Source organism: Phalangium opilio, unplaced genomic scaffold, assembly GCF_054372755.1.
Source record: "Phalangium opilio isolate 3A_F unplaced genomic scaffold, DU_Popi_V2 ptg000079l_1, whole genome shotgun sequence".
Classification (NCBI taxonomy): Eukaryota; Metazoa; Arthropoda; class Arachnida; order Opiliones; family Phalangiidae; genus Phalangium; species Phalangium opilio.
Genome location: NW_028324187.1, coordinates 5,197,188 through 5,211,187, shown reverse-complemented (window position 1 = coordinate 5,211,187; position 14,000 = coordinate 5,197,188). Strand labels below are relative to the sequence as shown.

Below are 14,000 nucleotides of genomic sequence, written 5' to 3'. Positions count from 1 at the left end.
TCGCTTTTTGAAATTTTTTAAGGTTTTCTATTGGCTCGGCTGTAGCAATCTGCCACCATAGAGTAATATTAGCAAATACTTCGTTAAAATTTACGCATTGTTAAGAAAATTTCTTTATCACTCCCGTATAACTACTCCATGGAATATTCAAAATGATACCGGCTTAGACTATACTTGTTGTCTGCTAGTTATTCTGCTATGCCGGTGTTGTTAAGTTCGATCCGTAATTAAACATTAAATAAATAAAGATATTAAGCTAAATTTAACTATGTTTAAACATAAACGAACGACACTAGAAAGAATTGATAAGTTTATATCGCCGTTATATTTTACGGATGTCAATTTATACGGAAAACTTTACCCTGAAAAGTTACCTTTAGAAAGTTTAGAACACGTAGATTGTGGTTTAAATCGTCCGTCATTCGAAGATGTAGTTTTGCATCAAAAATACGGTTCGTTTTCTAAAGTATCCGTTGGTCAACCATTCGGACCAACATGGTCAACCCATTGGTTTAAGATTAGCGTTAGAATCCCTGAACAAAAATGGGCTGGACAAGAAGTACACTTACGTTGGGATTCAGATTCCGAAGCTATGATTTGGTCAAATGATGGTGTACCTCTACAAGGGCTTTCTGGTACCGTATATTTTTATTTATTAAACTAATCAATTAATTAATTATTAATTAAGTAATTGTGATCCAATTAATTTTGAACATCAGGTGGTGTTCATGAAAGAACTGATTACATTTTGACAAGCTGTTGCCAGAGCAATGATAGGAAAAATGGCCAGGTATTCTACGTTGAAATGGCTTGCAATAACGCCTTTGGTGCCGGTAAAGACAGTATGATCGGTCCACCTGATCCTGGTAAATCTTACACTCTTAAAATGGCCGAAATTGCAGCTTTTGATAGAAAAGTAAGAAGAATTTTGTTTATTAACCTTAATTGTTCTTAATTGAAATAAACATGAAATAGTTTAGTTAATGAAGCTTTAATTAATTAATTAATTAATTAATTAAAGGTTTATTCCTTGCTATTATCATTGAAATGTCTTCACGATATTGCCAATGAATTGCCTGAAACAAATCCAAGGAGTTTTGATGCTCTTTATGCTGGAAATGATATAATTAACGCTATTCAAAATAATCCAGGGTATTTTGCAACACGTTTAACTTTAATTATGAAATTAATCAAATGATTAATCAATTCTTGTAGACTTAAAGGCATGGATGAAGCCCAATCCATTGCCAAGTCATTTTTCTCCAAAAGAAATGGTGAAACTCAACACCAAATTGTTGCTGTTGGTCATTGCCATATTGATTGCGCGTGGCTTTGGACCTATGATGAAACTATTAGAAAATGCGCTCGCAGTTGGTCCTCAACACTCAGATTGATGGAGAAATATCCTGACTTCAATTTCGCTTGCTCTCAGGCTCAACAGTTTCAATGGGTTAAAGATAACTACCCAAAATTGTATGAGGAAATCAAAGTCCAAGTGAAAAATGGCCGGTTTATACCTGTTGGAGGTACTTGGGTTGAAATGGATGGAAATTTACCTGGGTACTATTTCAGAGTTTTACTACTACTATTTTAACTTCCGGTAGGACGGAAGTGAGCGGAAGTGATTAATTTTTTATTTATTTTTAGTGGAGAGTCATTTATACGTCAGTTTCTATATGGGCAGACATTTTTCCGCCAAGAATTTGGTGAAATATGCCAAGAATTTTGGCTTCCTGATACCTTTGGCTATTCAGCTCAATTGCCTCAAATTATGAGGTAAATGTGAATAATTAGTCTTAAGTTAATAGGCTTATATGAATAGGCTTATATGATTAGGCTTAAATAAATAGGCTTATATGAATAGGCTTCAATAAATAGGCTTATATGAATAGGCTTCAATAAATAGGCTTATATGAATAGGCTTCAATAAATAGGCTTATATGATTGGGCTTCAATAAATAGGCTTATATGATTGGGCTTCAATAAATAGGCTTATATGATTGGGCTTCAATAAATAGGCTTATATGATTGGGCTTCAATAAATGGGCTTATAATAATAGGCTTCAATAAATGGGCTTATAATAATAGGCTTCAATAAATGGGCTTATAAGAATAGGCTTCAATAAATGGGCTTATAAGAATAGGCTTCAATAAATGGGCTTATAAGAATAGGCTTCAATAAATGGGCTTATAAGAATAGGCTTCAATAAATGGGCTTATAAGAATAGGCTTCAATAAATGGGCTTATAAGAATAGGCTTCAATAACTGGGCTTATAAGAATAGGCTTCAATAAATGGGCTTATATGAATAGGCTTCAATAAATGGGCTTATATGAATAGGCTTCAATAAATGGGCTTATATGAATAGGCTTCAATAAATGGGCTTATATGAATAGGCTTCAATAAATGGGCTTATATGATTGGGCTTCAATAAATGGGCTTATATGAATAGGCTTCGATAAATGGGCTTATATGAATAGGCTTCGATAAATGGGCTTATAAGAATAGGCTTCGATAAATAGGCCTGTATGATTGAGCTTCAATAAATAGGCCTAAATATTTTTCAATTGTCATTATAAACAGGCAATGTGGCATAAATCGTTTTCTGACGCAAAAGATCAGTTGGAGTTTAGTCAACAAGTTCCCTCATCATAATTTCATCTGGGAAGGTATTGATGGTTCTTCCATTATCGCCCATTTCCCTCCTGGAGACTCTTACGAGATGAAAGTGGAAGTTAAAGAAGCCCTGAAACAAGTGTCCAACCTCCAAGACAAAGGAAGAGTCAATCAAAGTCTGATGTTGTTTGGTTATGGTGACGGAGGAGGTGGACCCATTGAAGACATGATAACACGACAAGGAATTCTGAAGGATGTTGATGGCATTCCAAAGTAAGTACCATTTTTTTAAGTTCTTTAGTGGCATAGTCTGGGAATATGAAAATAGGTCAAAAAGGTCAAACAAGTGTTAGGGAGTTTAAAAGTAGATCAAAAAGGTCAGAGGAAGTCGACGAATTTAAAAGTAGGTCAAAAAGGTCAAGGGAAGTTGGCGAATTTAAATGTAGGTCAAAAAGGTCAAGGGAAGTTGGCGTTAAAAGTAGGTCAAAAAGGTCAGGGGAAGTCGGCGAATTTAAAAATAGGTCAAAAAAGTTAGGGGAAGTTGGGTAATTTAAAAGTAGGTCAAAAAGGTCATTGGAAGTTGGCGAATTTAAAAGTAGGTCAAAAACGTCAGGGGAAGTCGGCGAATTTAAAAATAGGTCAAAAAAGTTAGGGGAAGTTGGGTAATTTAAAAGTAGGTCAAAAAGGTCATTGGAAGTTGGCGAATTTAAAAGTAGGTCAAAAAGGTCAGGGGAAGTCGGCGAATTTAAAACTAGGTCAAAAAAGTTAGGGGAAGTTGGGTAATTTAAAAGTAGGTCAAAAAGGTCATTGGAAGTTGGCGAATTTAAAAGTAGGTCAAAAAAGGTCAGGGGAAGTCGGCGAATTTAAAAATAGGTCAAAAAGGTCATTGGAAGTTGTTGAGTTTAAAAGTAGGTCAAAACGGTCAGGGGAAGTCGGCGAATTCGAATAGAGGTCAAAAAGGTCAAACGAGTGTTAAGGTATTAAAAATAGGTAAAAGATCGAACAATTGTTAAGGTATTTAAAAATAGGTCAAAAGGTTCAGGGGAAAGTCAGCGAATTTACAAAAAAAAAAAACCAAAAAGTTCAGGTAATTTAGGGGGTGAAAATTTTGTGGCAATATCTTAGAATCAAAATGGGGCGTCCTTCTGAAGTATTTGAGCACTTGGAATCGCGAAAGAACAAACTGTGCACTTGGAAAGGGGAGTTATATTTGGAGTTGCACAACGGGACATACACGTCACAGGCGGACATGAAGGAACTGAATAGAAAATGCGAGTTTTCACTCCGTGATCTGGAATTCCTGGTGTCCATCGTCCAAACCGAGTGCCCGACTGATGAATATCCGGAAATCAAAAGGGATATTGACGATATTTGGAAGAAAGTGCTGTTGAATCAGTTTCACGACGTATTACCTGGTTCCTCCATTAGCCTCGTACATCAAGAAGCCAAGAAATTGTTCCAATCGTGCCTCCAACAATTAGATCAAATGAAAAAGAAGATTTTGAGCTTTTTAGGTAAGAAATTGATCAGTTACAGGGACAAATTTTGGGCATGGACATTGTCAATCTTCCGTAGGCGAAATGGTGCTTAAAAAAAGTGAAGGTCAAATTAAAGACGCCAAGACATTAGCCATTTTCAACACGCTTCCTTGGACCTGCAATAAAATTATAAGTGTTCCCGCTTCAATTTTGAGTGATTCCAATAAGAAATTTCTCGAAATTCTTCCAAATCAGATTCTGAATGATGAAATTCTGATTCCCGTTGAAATACCTTCAATGGGATATTCTTTGTTGCATAAATCAGTTATTCCTGATTTCAATATTGTCACCTTAGGTAAATATTTTTATTAATTTATCACAGGGTTTATCAACGGGTCAAGGGTCAAGGGTCAGGGGCAATTTGAAAATAGTTGGAACACAGAATGTAGTAACCAAGCTTCAAAAGTCAACTTTATAGCAAGGGGTCAAAGGTCAGGGGAAAGGGGCAATTTAGAATACAGAATGTAGTAACCAAGCTTCAAAAGTCAACTTTATAGCAAGGGGTCAAAGGTTAGGGGTCAGGGGCAATTTGAAAATAGTTGTGATACAGAATGTAGAAACCTATAGCTTCAAAAGTCATCAAGGGATTATTATTCAATTATTTTATATAAATAATTGAATAATGATTTAGAGAAAACCGGGACTCAATTCACGCTAAAGAACAAGTATCTTAGCGCCACCATTGACCAATATGGCCGACTCGCAAGTTTAAAATGCTTGGAAAGTGGTCGGGAAGCCATTACTAGTGAAAGTTGGGGCAATCACCTTGTTATCTTTGACGATATTCCCTTATACTGGGATGCTTGGGACGTAATGGATTACCATTTAGAAACGAGGAAAGACGTTGTGAATTCGAAAGACGTAAGCCTATTTTTAATATTTTATATACACCCTAATTGCACTATTTTTTTAATTAAACTTAAACGTAGTCGTGTTTGATGCCTGTTGTTGAGGAAAGTGGGCCATTACGCGTTAAACTGAGTTATAGTGTAAAATTCGGGGAAAAAAGTCACTTAAAACAAGAGATTTCTTTGGATGCTACCAGCAAGTATCTGCGATTTGATACCCAAGTGGATTGGCACGAAAGTCACAAGTTTCTGAAGGTCAGTGAATTTTTGAACTTATCTATGGACCAAAATCGGGCACCAAATACCATTTCTGATAAGTCGCAATTATTCCCCACATACCATTTCTGATAAGTCGCAATTATTCCCCACATACCATTTCTGATAAGTCGCAATTATTCCCAAATAAAATTACGTTGATTTTATTATGAGTACCAAAAAAGTAGGCCTAGCTTCCATTTTCAAAATTCGTAGTACATATTTCCTTCGCGAGTCCGTTGTCACGACATTTTCGGTAACAGTTTCCATCGGGTTTTAGCAATTTTTTTTTGCGATTTTTGTTTCGTTAGGTGGAGTTTCCCGTTAACGTTCACAGCCAAAACGCGACCTATGAAATTCAATATGGCCATTTGGAACGACCAACTCATTATAATACTTCGTGGGATTGGGCTCGATTTGAGGTACGTCACGTGTTTATTTCGTAATTAAATTATCTCGGGGAAATTAATAAGGTTAACTTGGTATTACACTCACACCGAAATCTATTGTAAGGAAAGGTTAGGCTTGTGAGCTAAGTTATGTTAGAAAACCGAGGCGCCGAGCCGTTGAAGGTCACTCAAAGGTCACAGTTTTGAAAATAGTTGGCATTAACTTGGTATTACACTCCCACCGAAATCTATTGTAAGGAAAGGTTAGGCTTGTGAACTATTTCAAATTAGGCCTTAGTTATGTTAGAAAACCGAGGCGCCGAGCCGTTGAAGGTCACTCAAAGGTCACAGTTCTGAAAATAGTTCATGTTAATTATCGTCGGAATTATTGAAAATATTGTCGTGATTAGACTAAAAGTTTAAGCCAAACCCTAAACCGGGCTTTTTAGTGAAGTTTGCGGATTTTTAACCAAGACTTTAAGATAAAACACGTTTGTAGGTTTGCGGTCATAAGTGGGTGGACATGTCCGAGTATGGTTTTGGCGTAGCTCTCTTGAATAACAGCAAATACGGATATTCTGTACGCGGCAACATTATGTCTCTATCTTTACTACGATCCCCTAAAAGCCCCGATGAAAATGCGGATATGGGAAAGCATTCTTTCACCTACGCCATCATGCCACATAAGGGGACATTCCAAGAAGCTGGCGTCATAAATCAAGCCTACGAATTGAACTCTGAACCCTTGATAACGGAGACTCGGAGCGATTGTGGCGGCAAAAGCTGGTTTGAGGTAGGACAAACCTTGTTTATTTTTTCGCGCATGCTCTATGTGTACTTGGTTACAGTTGGCCAATTAGGTCTATTTCGTAGATCTAGTGTTTTATTTGCTTAACGTTATTTTGGTACCAAGTGGCATTGATTCCTAACCATTTAGCCTGCATCGTTTGGAATTGGAATGTTTCAATGTTTATTGCAATCTTGGTTTTGGAGCTACCAGCTTTAGGCATAATACCAGGGCCGGAATAAATGGGGTGGGGGCTGAGGGGGCACTGGCCCCTGGGCGCAAGGCTTGTTGGGGGCGCATTGCGTTAAACTATACCCCCTTAGCAACATTTGCTGTTCCTATTTTCCTACTTAAGGTTGCGCAATTATCTCGGGCACCGGGTGCAAAATTGCTTTATCCGGTCCTGCATAATACAACTTGTTGCATTTTGAAATGTTCACTTTCCGCCACTCCTTGCTTGTTTATGGGTATTTTGAGCAATTCTGGCTGTACAGTTACACTATAGCTTTATTATCTCGGCAATACGCGAATTTAGTCGTCGAAAATCTTTGCAGATTTGCAACCCCGCCGTTATTTTGGAGACGCTCAAAGTATCCGAAAGTAACTCAAACGAATTGATACTTCGTTTTTACGAAAGTTACGGTTCGCATTGCGTAACCGTGGTTAAGTCACCGATTTGCGCTAAGGAATTGGTGTATTGCGACGCCCTTGAACGCGTTTTGAGCACAAATGCGATTGAGATCCGAAGTTTGGAACCGCGTTTAGAATTCCAGTTGTCATTCACCCCATTCCAAATAGTTACCGTTAAGGTCTGTTTAGTATGAAGCCCTAGTTTATTCAGATATTGAATATATATGTATGTATTTTTGATATCGATATATAAACAAACATGTACGCCAAGTTAAAAATATATATCTGATTTATAAATGGGGTCGCAGCATAAAATGGGTGTCATGGAACACTCAAATGTTCGTTACTTGTTTAGGGGTGTCTTATGGTAAAATGTCATTTTTAAGCCTACAACATTGTATCTTTTCAACACCTAACATCGGAAATCAAAATTTGTCAGAACAAGTAGTTCTTTATTGATATAAACAAATTTAAGCTTAAATGTAAATAAAAATTAGTATCTTCTTCGACGGTACACTCTATGGAGCGCCAAAGGTTTGTGATTTTGATAACTTCTAGGTCTTGTATACTCGGTTGGTCTTGTATACTCGGTTGGTGGCTTAATGTACGGTTTATTATTACCCCACCATACGTAACTCTGAAATGAATCGGGTGAGACGATATTTTCAATATATTTGTTGTCTTCGGTTTGTATTTTTATTGGGACCGCTGTAGGGTTTCTGTAATTTTGGAGAATTGTAATTATGATTGAAAAGTTGTTAAGTTTTGTGTGGGTGGTTTACCGGTTTAAGACGTGTACCACAATGCCATTATCCGGTCTTTCGAAGGCAACCACTTCTAAGTCAAAGTTTAAATTAGTCTCAGTTGGGGAAGTGACTTTACTTTCAATGTGAACGGAACCTCGTGGAAGTAATTTACTGTAAAGGGAATATGAAGTTCGAGTAAGATTATTCTGAATTAATAGTTTTTTACTTACCTAAAATGCGCCAAAACGTAATAGGTCGGTTGCTTATAATATTCATTAGCAGTTGCATTTATAATTATCGGCGAATCCACGAAATTATTGACCAGGTTGGGTCCACCCTGTTCGTCCAATGCTAAGTTCCAGTCGATCCAACCACTTGTTGAATGTTGCAAGTCCTTAAATAAGTAATGTTGCTCAGTTTTGGTTATTGGGTTCCAAAAAGGCTAATCTAACCTCAATGATATCGTGGGCGTACAAGACTCCTCGGTCCCAACTGCCTAGAATAACCGGGTTCGCTGTTCTTGGTCCGTTACAAGCTTCTGTTGACATGATGAACTTGTTCGGGTGATTTTTCTTCAATTCGTCTAAAACTCTGGGATCTGATTGGTTGTTTAAGTACCAGTGAAACGCGATACCCGCCGAGTATTTGTCCCCTAATACGCTGTCTAACGTCTACAAAAATATTTCAAGTGTTAGTTATTGGGAAACTACTCGCGTGTTTTGAAGTACTTAACCGGTTCGACGTATTCAGGTAGATGCGTCCTTTGGTCGTCGTTTAACATTATGTTGACGTATTCGGGTCCATAATTGTTCCTTGATAACGTCGGCCCCAAGTACTTATTTAAAAATATCTTTGATGTTTCTTTAGTGAAACCCAATGTTTGAAAAGGAAAATCTTCGGTGAAACCATCAGATGGTTGATTGTCCGCGGTTAAACCCCAAAATCGGAGGTCGTTTTGTTTATACGCATCAAGAAACCTTTAATCGAAATTAGTTTTAAATTATTTGCGCTCTTAATTAATGGTTTTTTATTAATTACTTGACGAAATAATCGGCAAATGTTTGATAGTAAATTTCCCCCGGTTTGAGGGTACCTGCCCCCGTCATATTGTTGTTAGTTTTCATCCAAAATGGCGATGACCATGGGGTTGCGAAAAGAAATAGATGTTCAGCCGTGCAGTAAGCTTTGGCTTTCTTAATATACGGTATCTATATGTGTTTTAGAATTAAATCAATGTATTCGGGGATTTGTCATATACTAGATAGGGACTGTTTTAATTGACTTATGCTAACCTTGTATTGTTTGTCTTCTACGGCCAAACTGAATTTAGTTAAGGCAAAATCGTTCTCGAAGTCGTCGTAAGAGTACAAACGCGTTGAAAAATCGGTACTCGCCATGGGAACCCGACCCATATTGTACTCGGAACCTGAGTATGTTAAGTTTAAGGTCTTTATTTTTCTGGTATATCAAGGTCAATCCGTTTAAAGGTAGGCGCGTTTAGGGGGAAGTAAATGATGTATCCCCTTAAGCTTGAATTGCAGAATAAAAAAATTTTAGCTTACCATCTTTAGCGTAGTAGTTTCTGATCAAAGTATCTTGCAGTGAGTTTGATAGTTTAGCAATGTTCAAACCAGCACTGTCAGTAAAAGCCCCGCCAAACCCAATTATTCTTTGGTAACGGTGAAAGGTGTTTAATTCAATGTTGACGGCATCTACGAATTGGTGTTTGTTATAGCCTAGTTTTTTGTTAAATTATACTTCAAAGGCTTACCAGTGTTATTGCTTGGAGTTGTAGTGAGTCTTTTAGAAGTCTTGGTGAAACGACTGGCCGTTTTACTGGTTTCAATTAGAATTACAGTCCCCGCAATGGTTTCGAAGTGCAGGTTTATACTGGGTAAAGTGTCGCAGTATGATTCGTTGCATACGCAAACGAAGCTATTTGATTGGTACGTTCGTGGCGCACATGTCTGTTGACATTTTACTGCAAAAAAAAAATTATAGTTACTTTCTAAGATATCTTCACTTTTCAGTAGGAATGCGATCTGGGATTTATAAGTCATGTTATTTAAATTATGGTCCAAATAAGGTCTGGGATTTTGAATTATGGCCCAAATAGGGTCGGGTATTTTTTAAAAAATTTCCCAAAGTCAGGGAATTCATTTAGATTGTTTTTGAAAGGTCAAATTTAGGAGAGAATTTTTATCTCAATTACTTTAAATCCCGGCGTGCTTTCTTCGATTAATATCTATAAAAGAACATTACCCAATAAAACAGCCAATGATAAAACCAGTATGAGAATCGCAGTTGTACGCTGTTTCATGGCTGTCTGTCAAGTGTTCGGTATTATTCAAATGAGAACTGCAGAAAAGGTTTTTATGCTTCCTCCAGTTTTCGCGTAAACGTAGCTAGCTATACCATATACCTGCGCGGCTCTCTTCGACTACATAAACTTGGTAATTGTAGCCTGTAATCCGCTGACACGCTAACGTCGACCGTGGTTTAGTAATTTAAACTTCAAAGTTTTAGAGTTCGAGATCAGTGGGGTAAAATAACCAGGCACCCGTATGTTTTGATGAAACTAGAGCGTTTGAAATGACCCAATACGCGAAATCAGTTTTATGTTTATCTAGTTTACTGTGCCGTTTTATTTATTAGGTTTATGTCAAATTATGCAGCCACATGTTTGTACCAGATTTAATACTTGCGCATTTCGTATATTGACAAAACAATGGGGATAAACAAATGAAAAATATTTATGTAATTTATCTCTGCTCAAGTTTAATGAACAAAAAATACATCTGTATGTAGTGTGCTTTTGATGAGTCTGCTGTAGATTTAAAGGTGCCTTCTTTGGGTCACAATTTGCACTCGGTTTGACCAAGAAGCGATATCCAAATTATTAGGGAGAAGGTATAAGATGCCTAAGTATTCGTGAGGCCATAGTCCCAGTCCCCCTTTCAAAATACAAGGGGGGACGTAAAAGGAGGCCGGGTTATTCGCCAACTCTCCTCAGTCGGAAAATATGACTGTAATTTTCGTCATTCGCGTCGCGCTGACGTGAGTTTTCAAGAACCAATGAGATGCTTGCTGGTTGTAATTTAGAGGCGGCGGGGATTAACTCCGGACTTACGTTTGGACTGGAGATAAAGCTAGAAATGTGGCGAATTTATACCTTCTCCCTAGTAAACTAGATATCGCTTCTTGGTTTTACTGACCCATAAAACAGACCCTATAAATTCAAAAACACCCTCTGTACATTGATAAAATATGGTACATCTATATAAAATAGGGGATTTCAAGTATGAGTTTATTTTTATCTATCACAAATTGAAAGTGCAGCTTTTAGCGTACTTAATTAATATAAAAAAAGAGTTCAGGTTGATAATTAATGAAAGGCTAAACTAATAAGGTAAAAAGCTTTCAGGCACGTCACGATTTAACCTGAAGGACCTGTTCCGCTTCAATCTTTTTATTCTTAAAGCTCTTCTCGTGTTTCTTAAGCTAAAATTTATCTAAAGACGTAATAACAAAGAACTGACGTGCTTGGCTAAAACTTGTCTTTGCAAATAGTTTCTCTAGCTTTTACTAATGAGTACAGGGCGTTCAAAAATCTCTTAAGACAATTGTCTTCTTTCTTAGGACGTCCCCCTTTCTTGACGTTCCAATAAATTATAAGAGATTGTGTATACCCTGTATAGAATTAAAGTGTGGATGTGGGGGTGTGTAGAAAAAGGGTCCGGTGAAGTTTGAAAGGACAGGAAAACTTCGGACAAATCCGGAATTCTAATTCGGAAACTGATTCAGGATACTTTGAATGAATGATTGCGACGAACCTTTATGGCAACGAAGACTTAAGGCCCTTTCAGACGATACAAATTTTTGACTCAATTAGATGAGTCAACTTTAGTTGAGTAAAGTAATTGGACCAGTTAAATCAACAAATTATAAATTGATCACTGAAGAATTTTTGACCCATCTAGTTGGGTCAAACGTTGTATCGTCTGAAAATACCTTCACACGAGTCTACGATTTTGAAAATAAGTAATAGTTCCTTAACCATATCTTCAAACAACCCTAACTCTGTCCCTGTCCGCAGCCTATAGCCGCGAACGGTACGTCTAAGAATAACACCTGCATTGGAGAATCTTCAGTATGTCCACTGCCTTCTCCAACTTACGGAACAGTTTCGCTTTTAAACTGGCATTCTACTATGGCTTTTGTGTATGGCCTGGTCGCTTTAGTTAGAGTTGGTAATGACCCGCTGGTCCTCTTGGGGATAGAAGAGTTAGTTTTGGGAAGTACTTGGTCTTCGGCAGAAAGAAGAAGAGCTAGCGTTTTGTAGGTCTCTTAGGGACAACAAATGTTCCGGGTAATGGAATTAATATTCAAATGATTTTCCGGTCTGGGCCTAACTGCCTAAAGAGCCCCCTAATTCATTTGCATGGAAATGAGTTTCCCACACTCTTCTATGGTTCCCACTATTCCCCCTGGATCTTCTTGTCCCGCAAAATTGACTTAAAAGTTGGTTGTACTATTGGCTTCTACCTATAATTCTCCCGCTCTCTTACGTTAATCGAGAACTTTATAAATTCGAAGTTAAAATCAATGTTCTTTCCCAGGGTTTTCTTTTTTTTCCTTTATGGGGATATAAAAGAAGAAGGTAGATTAAGTAAGTACTTCGGGTTAATGTATTTTCCATTTTTGGGTTTATTTTCTGGGATTTCGCGATGTAAAATCGATACGATATTTTTAAGCCACGCTCACGCGGATTGGCAAAACTTTGCCGAAATTGATTTAGTTTTGGGATGGTTTTCGAGAATTTATCCTTAAGGAGAACGGTTTTAAATATGGCAGTAATTTTAAGGTCACTGACAAGCCGCTAGTCGTAAGCATAATTACCCTAAAATTTTGAATTCTAATAACAGGTCACCGGGGTCAGGGAAAGCTTGGAAAATTTTTAAATGGGTCAAAAAGGTTTTGATATTTATGAATTTTAGAAAAGAAAAATTGGACGGTTTGACTTTAGTTTAGAGTATTTTTACTAATTAGGGTTTTAAGAGATAGTTAGGGGTTTCAGACTGGTTAATTATAACAGGAATTATTTCTTCTAAGGCGTCATTAACGTTTAATTGAGTGAGACGAATTCAGGTTACAGGAAACATTATATTACATATCCTTGTCTGGTATAGGAAAAAGTAAAGAAAGTCGTCCGTACCACAGTGCTACCATACTGTAAGTCGTTGGTATACCTATAACCGTAATGGTCTTTATCGACGCGCTTCTAATGTCGTCCGTACCATTGTACCCTGGCTATTGGATAGACCTGGGAAAGGTGCCGGACATGAGTCACATCCCAAGACTTAACTTGTGTTTTAAAGTATTTTGGGGATAAATTGTGTAATGAACCCAAATCTTTAATTATTTTGGAAGACAAAGGAAGTAAGCGAAATTATATAGAATAGTGTCCAACCCCTCGGGTTAACTGTTTCCTCTATATGTCGGAAATAGAAATATCTTATCACTGGAATCATTTCTTACGACATACCCTCCTACCAATTTTGTGGAAGCAAATTAACTTGAAGTAATTTTGCAACTAGATGCTACTGAAGGGTGTAGGGTAGGCCTGGCTGTTTTCGGTACTTCGGTTACTATGAACTTCTGTTACACCCACAATATGATGCCAACATCTGGCGCCTCACTGCGCCAGGAATAAGAAATATATATTCTTATGAATTACGGACGAGTTTTTAGGCTTCCTTTTTGTCCGAGTTGGGTTACAGTGAGCTGGGAGGTGAGGTGGACTGGTGGTGGTACTTATTAGGTGGCTGGCGCAACCCGCGTCCTGGAGAGAGAGGTGTGTGTGTGGGCACTAACCACCAAGCTGTTATTTTTATCAATATATTCAATTTTCTATACGATACCATAAGAAGAGAAGACACGGGCAATTTCTATTCTCTGTTTATAAGCAAACCATGGTTGGGGTATTAGAACATATTTGTTTTCTAAGAATGCGTAACAAATATTAATCAGTAGGTTTGTTTATGAACAATCGGTAAATATTTTCCTCGTAAAAGAATTGTATTCCGATTTTAATCAAATATTTTATATGTATTTGATGAAAACTTTGTTTTCTTTCATAATCCTCCCACCATCCTTTCTACTTGCTTCTCTGTTTTATTTGCAATTAAACT

At 37.4% G+C, this 14,000-nt stretch overlaps 2 protein-coding genes across 2 annotated transcripts; one reads left to right on the top strand and one right to left on the bottom strand.

Annotated features, from left to right (window-relative positions):
- Positions 1-255: 255 nt before the first annotated feature.
- Positions 256-7,341, top strand: LOC149654343 (alpha-mannosidase 2C1-like). Its single transcript, XM_089845813.1, has 13 exons — positions 256-635; positions 720-916; positions 1,022-1,152; positions 1,216-1,560; positions 1,648-1,776; positions 2,584-2,889; positions 3,742-4,130; positions 4,192-4,449; positions 4,786-5,015; positions 5,084-5,257; positions 5,569-5,679; positions 6,146-6,439; positions 6,988-7,341. Exons 1-13 carry the CDS (start codon positions 269-271, stop codon positions 7,255-7,257), a joined length of 3,201 nt encoding a protein of 1,066 aa, XP_089701939.1. The 5' UTR covers positions 256-268; the 3' UTR covers positions 7,258-7,341.
- A 153-nt stretch (positions 7,342-7,494) lies between these two features.
- Positions 7,495-10,184, bottom strand: LOC149654342 (lysosomal acid glucosylceramidase-like). The gene is made up of 10 exons (XM_089845815.1): positions 10,072-10,184; positions 9,581-9,790; positions 9,372-9,521; positions 9,102-9,235; positions 8,848-9,017; positions 8,543-8,786; positions 8,262-8,480; positions 8,040-8,203; positions 7,846-7,980; positions 7,495-7,782 (listed from the first exon to the last, which is right to left on the bottom strand). The coding sequence occupies exons 1-10, from the start codon at positions 10,127-10,129 to the stop codon at positions 7,557-7,559; spliced, it is 1,710 nt and encodes a 569-aa protein (XP_089701941.1). The 5' UTR covers positions 10,130-10,184; the 3' UTR covers positions 7,495-7,556.
- Positions 10,185-14,000: the final 3,816 nt, after the last annotated feature.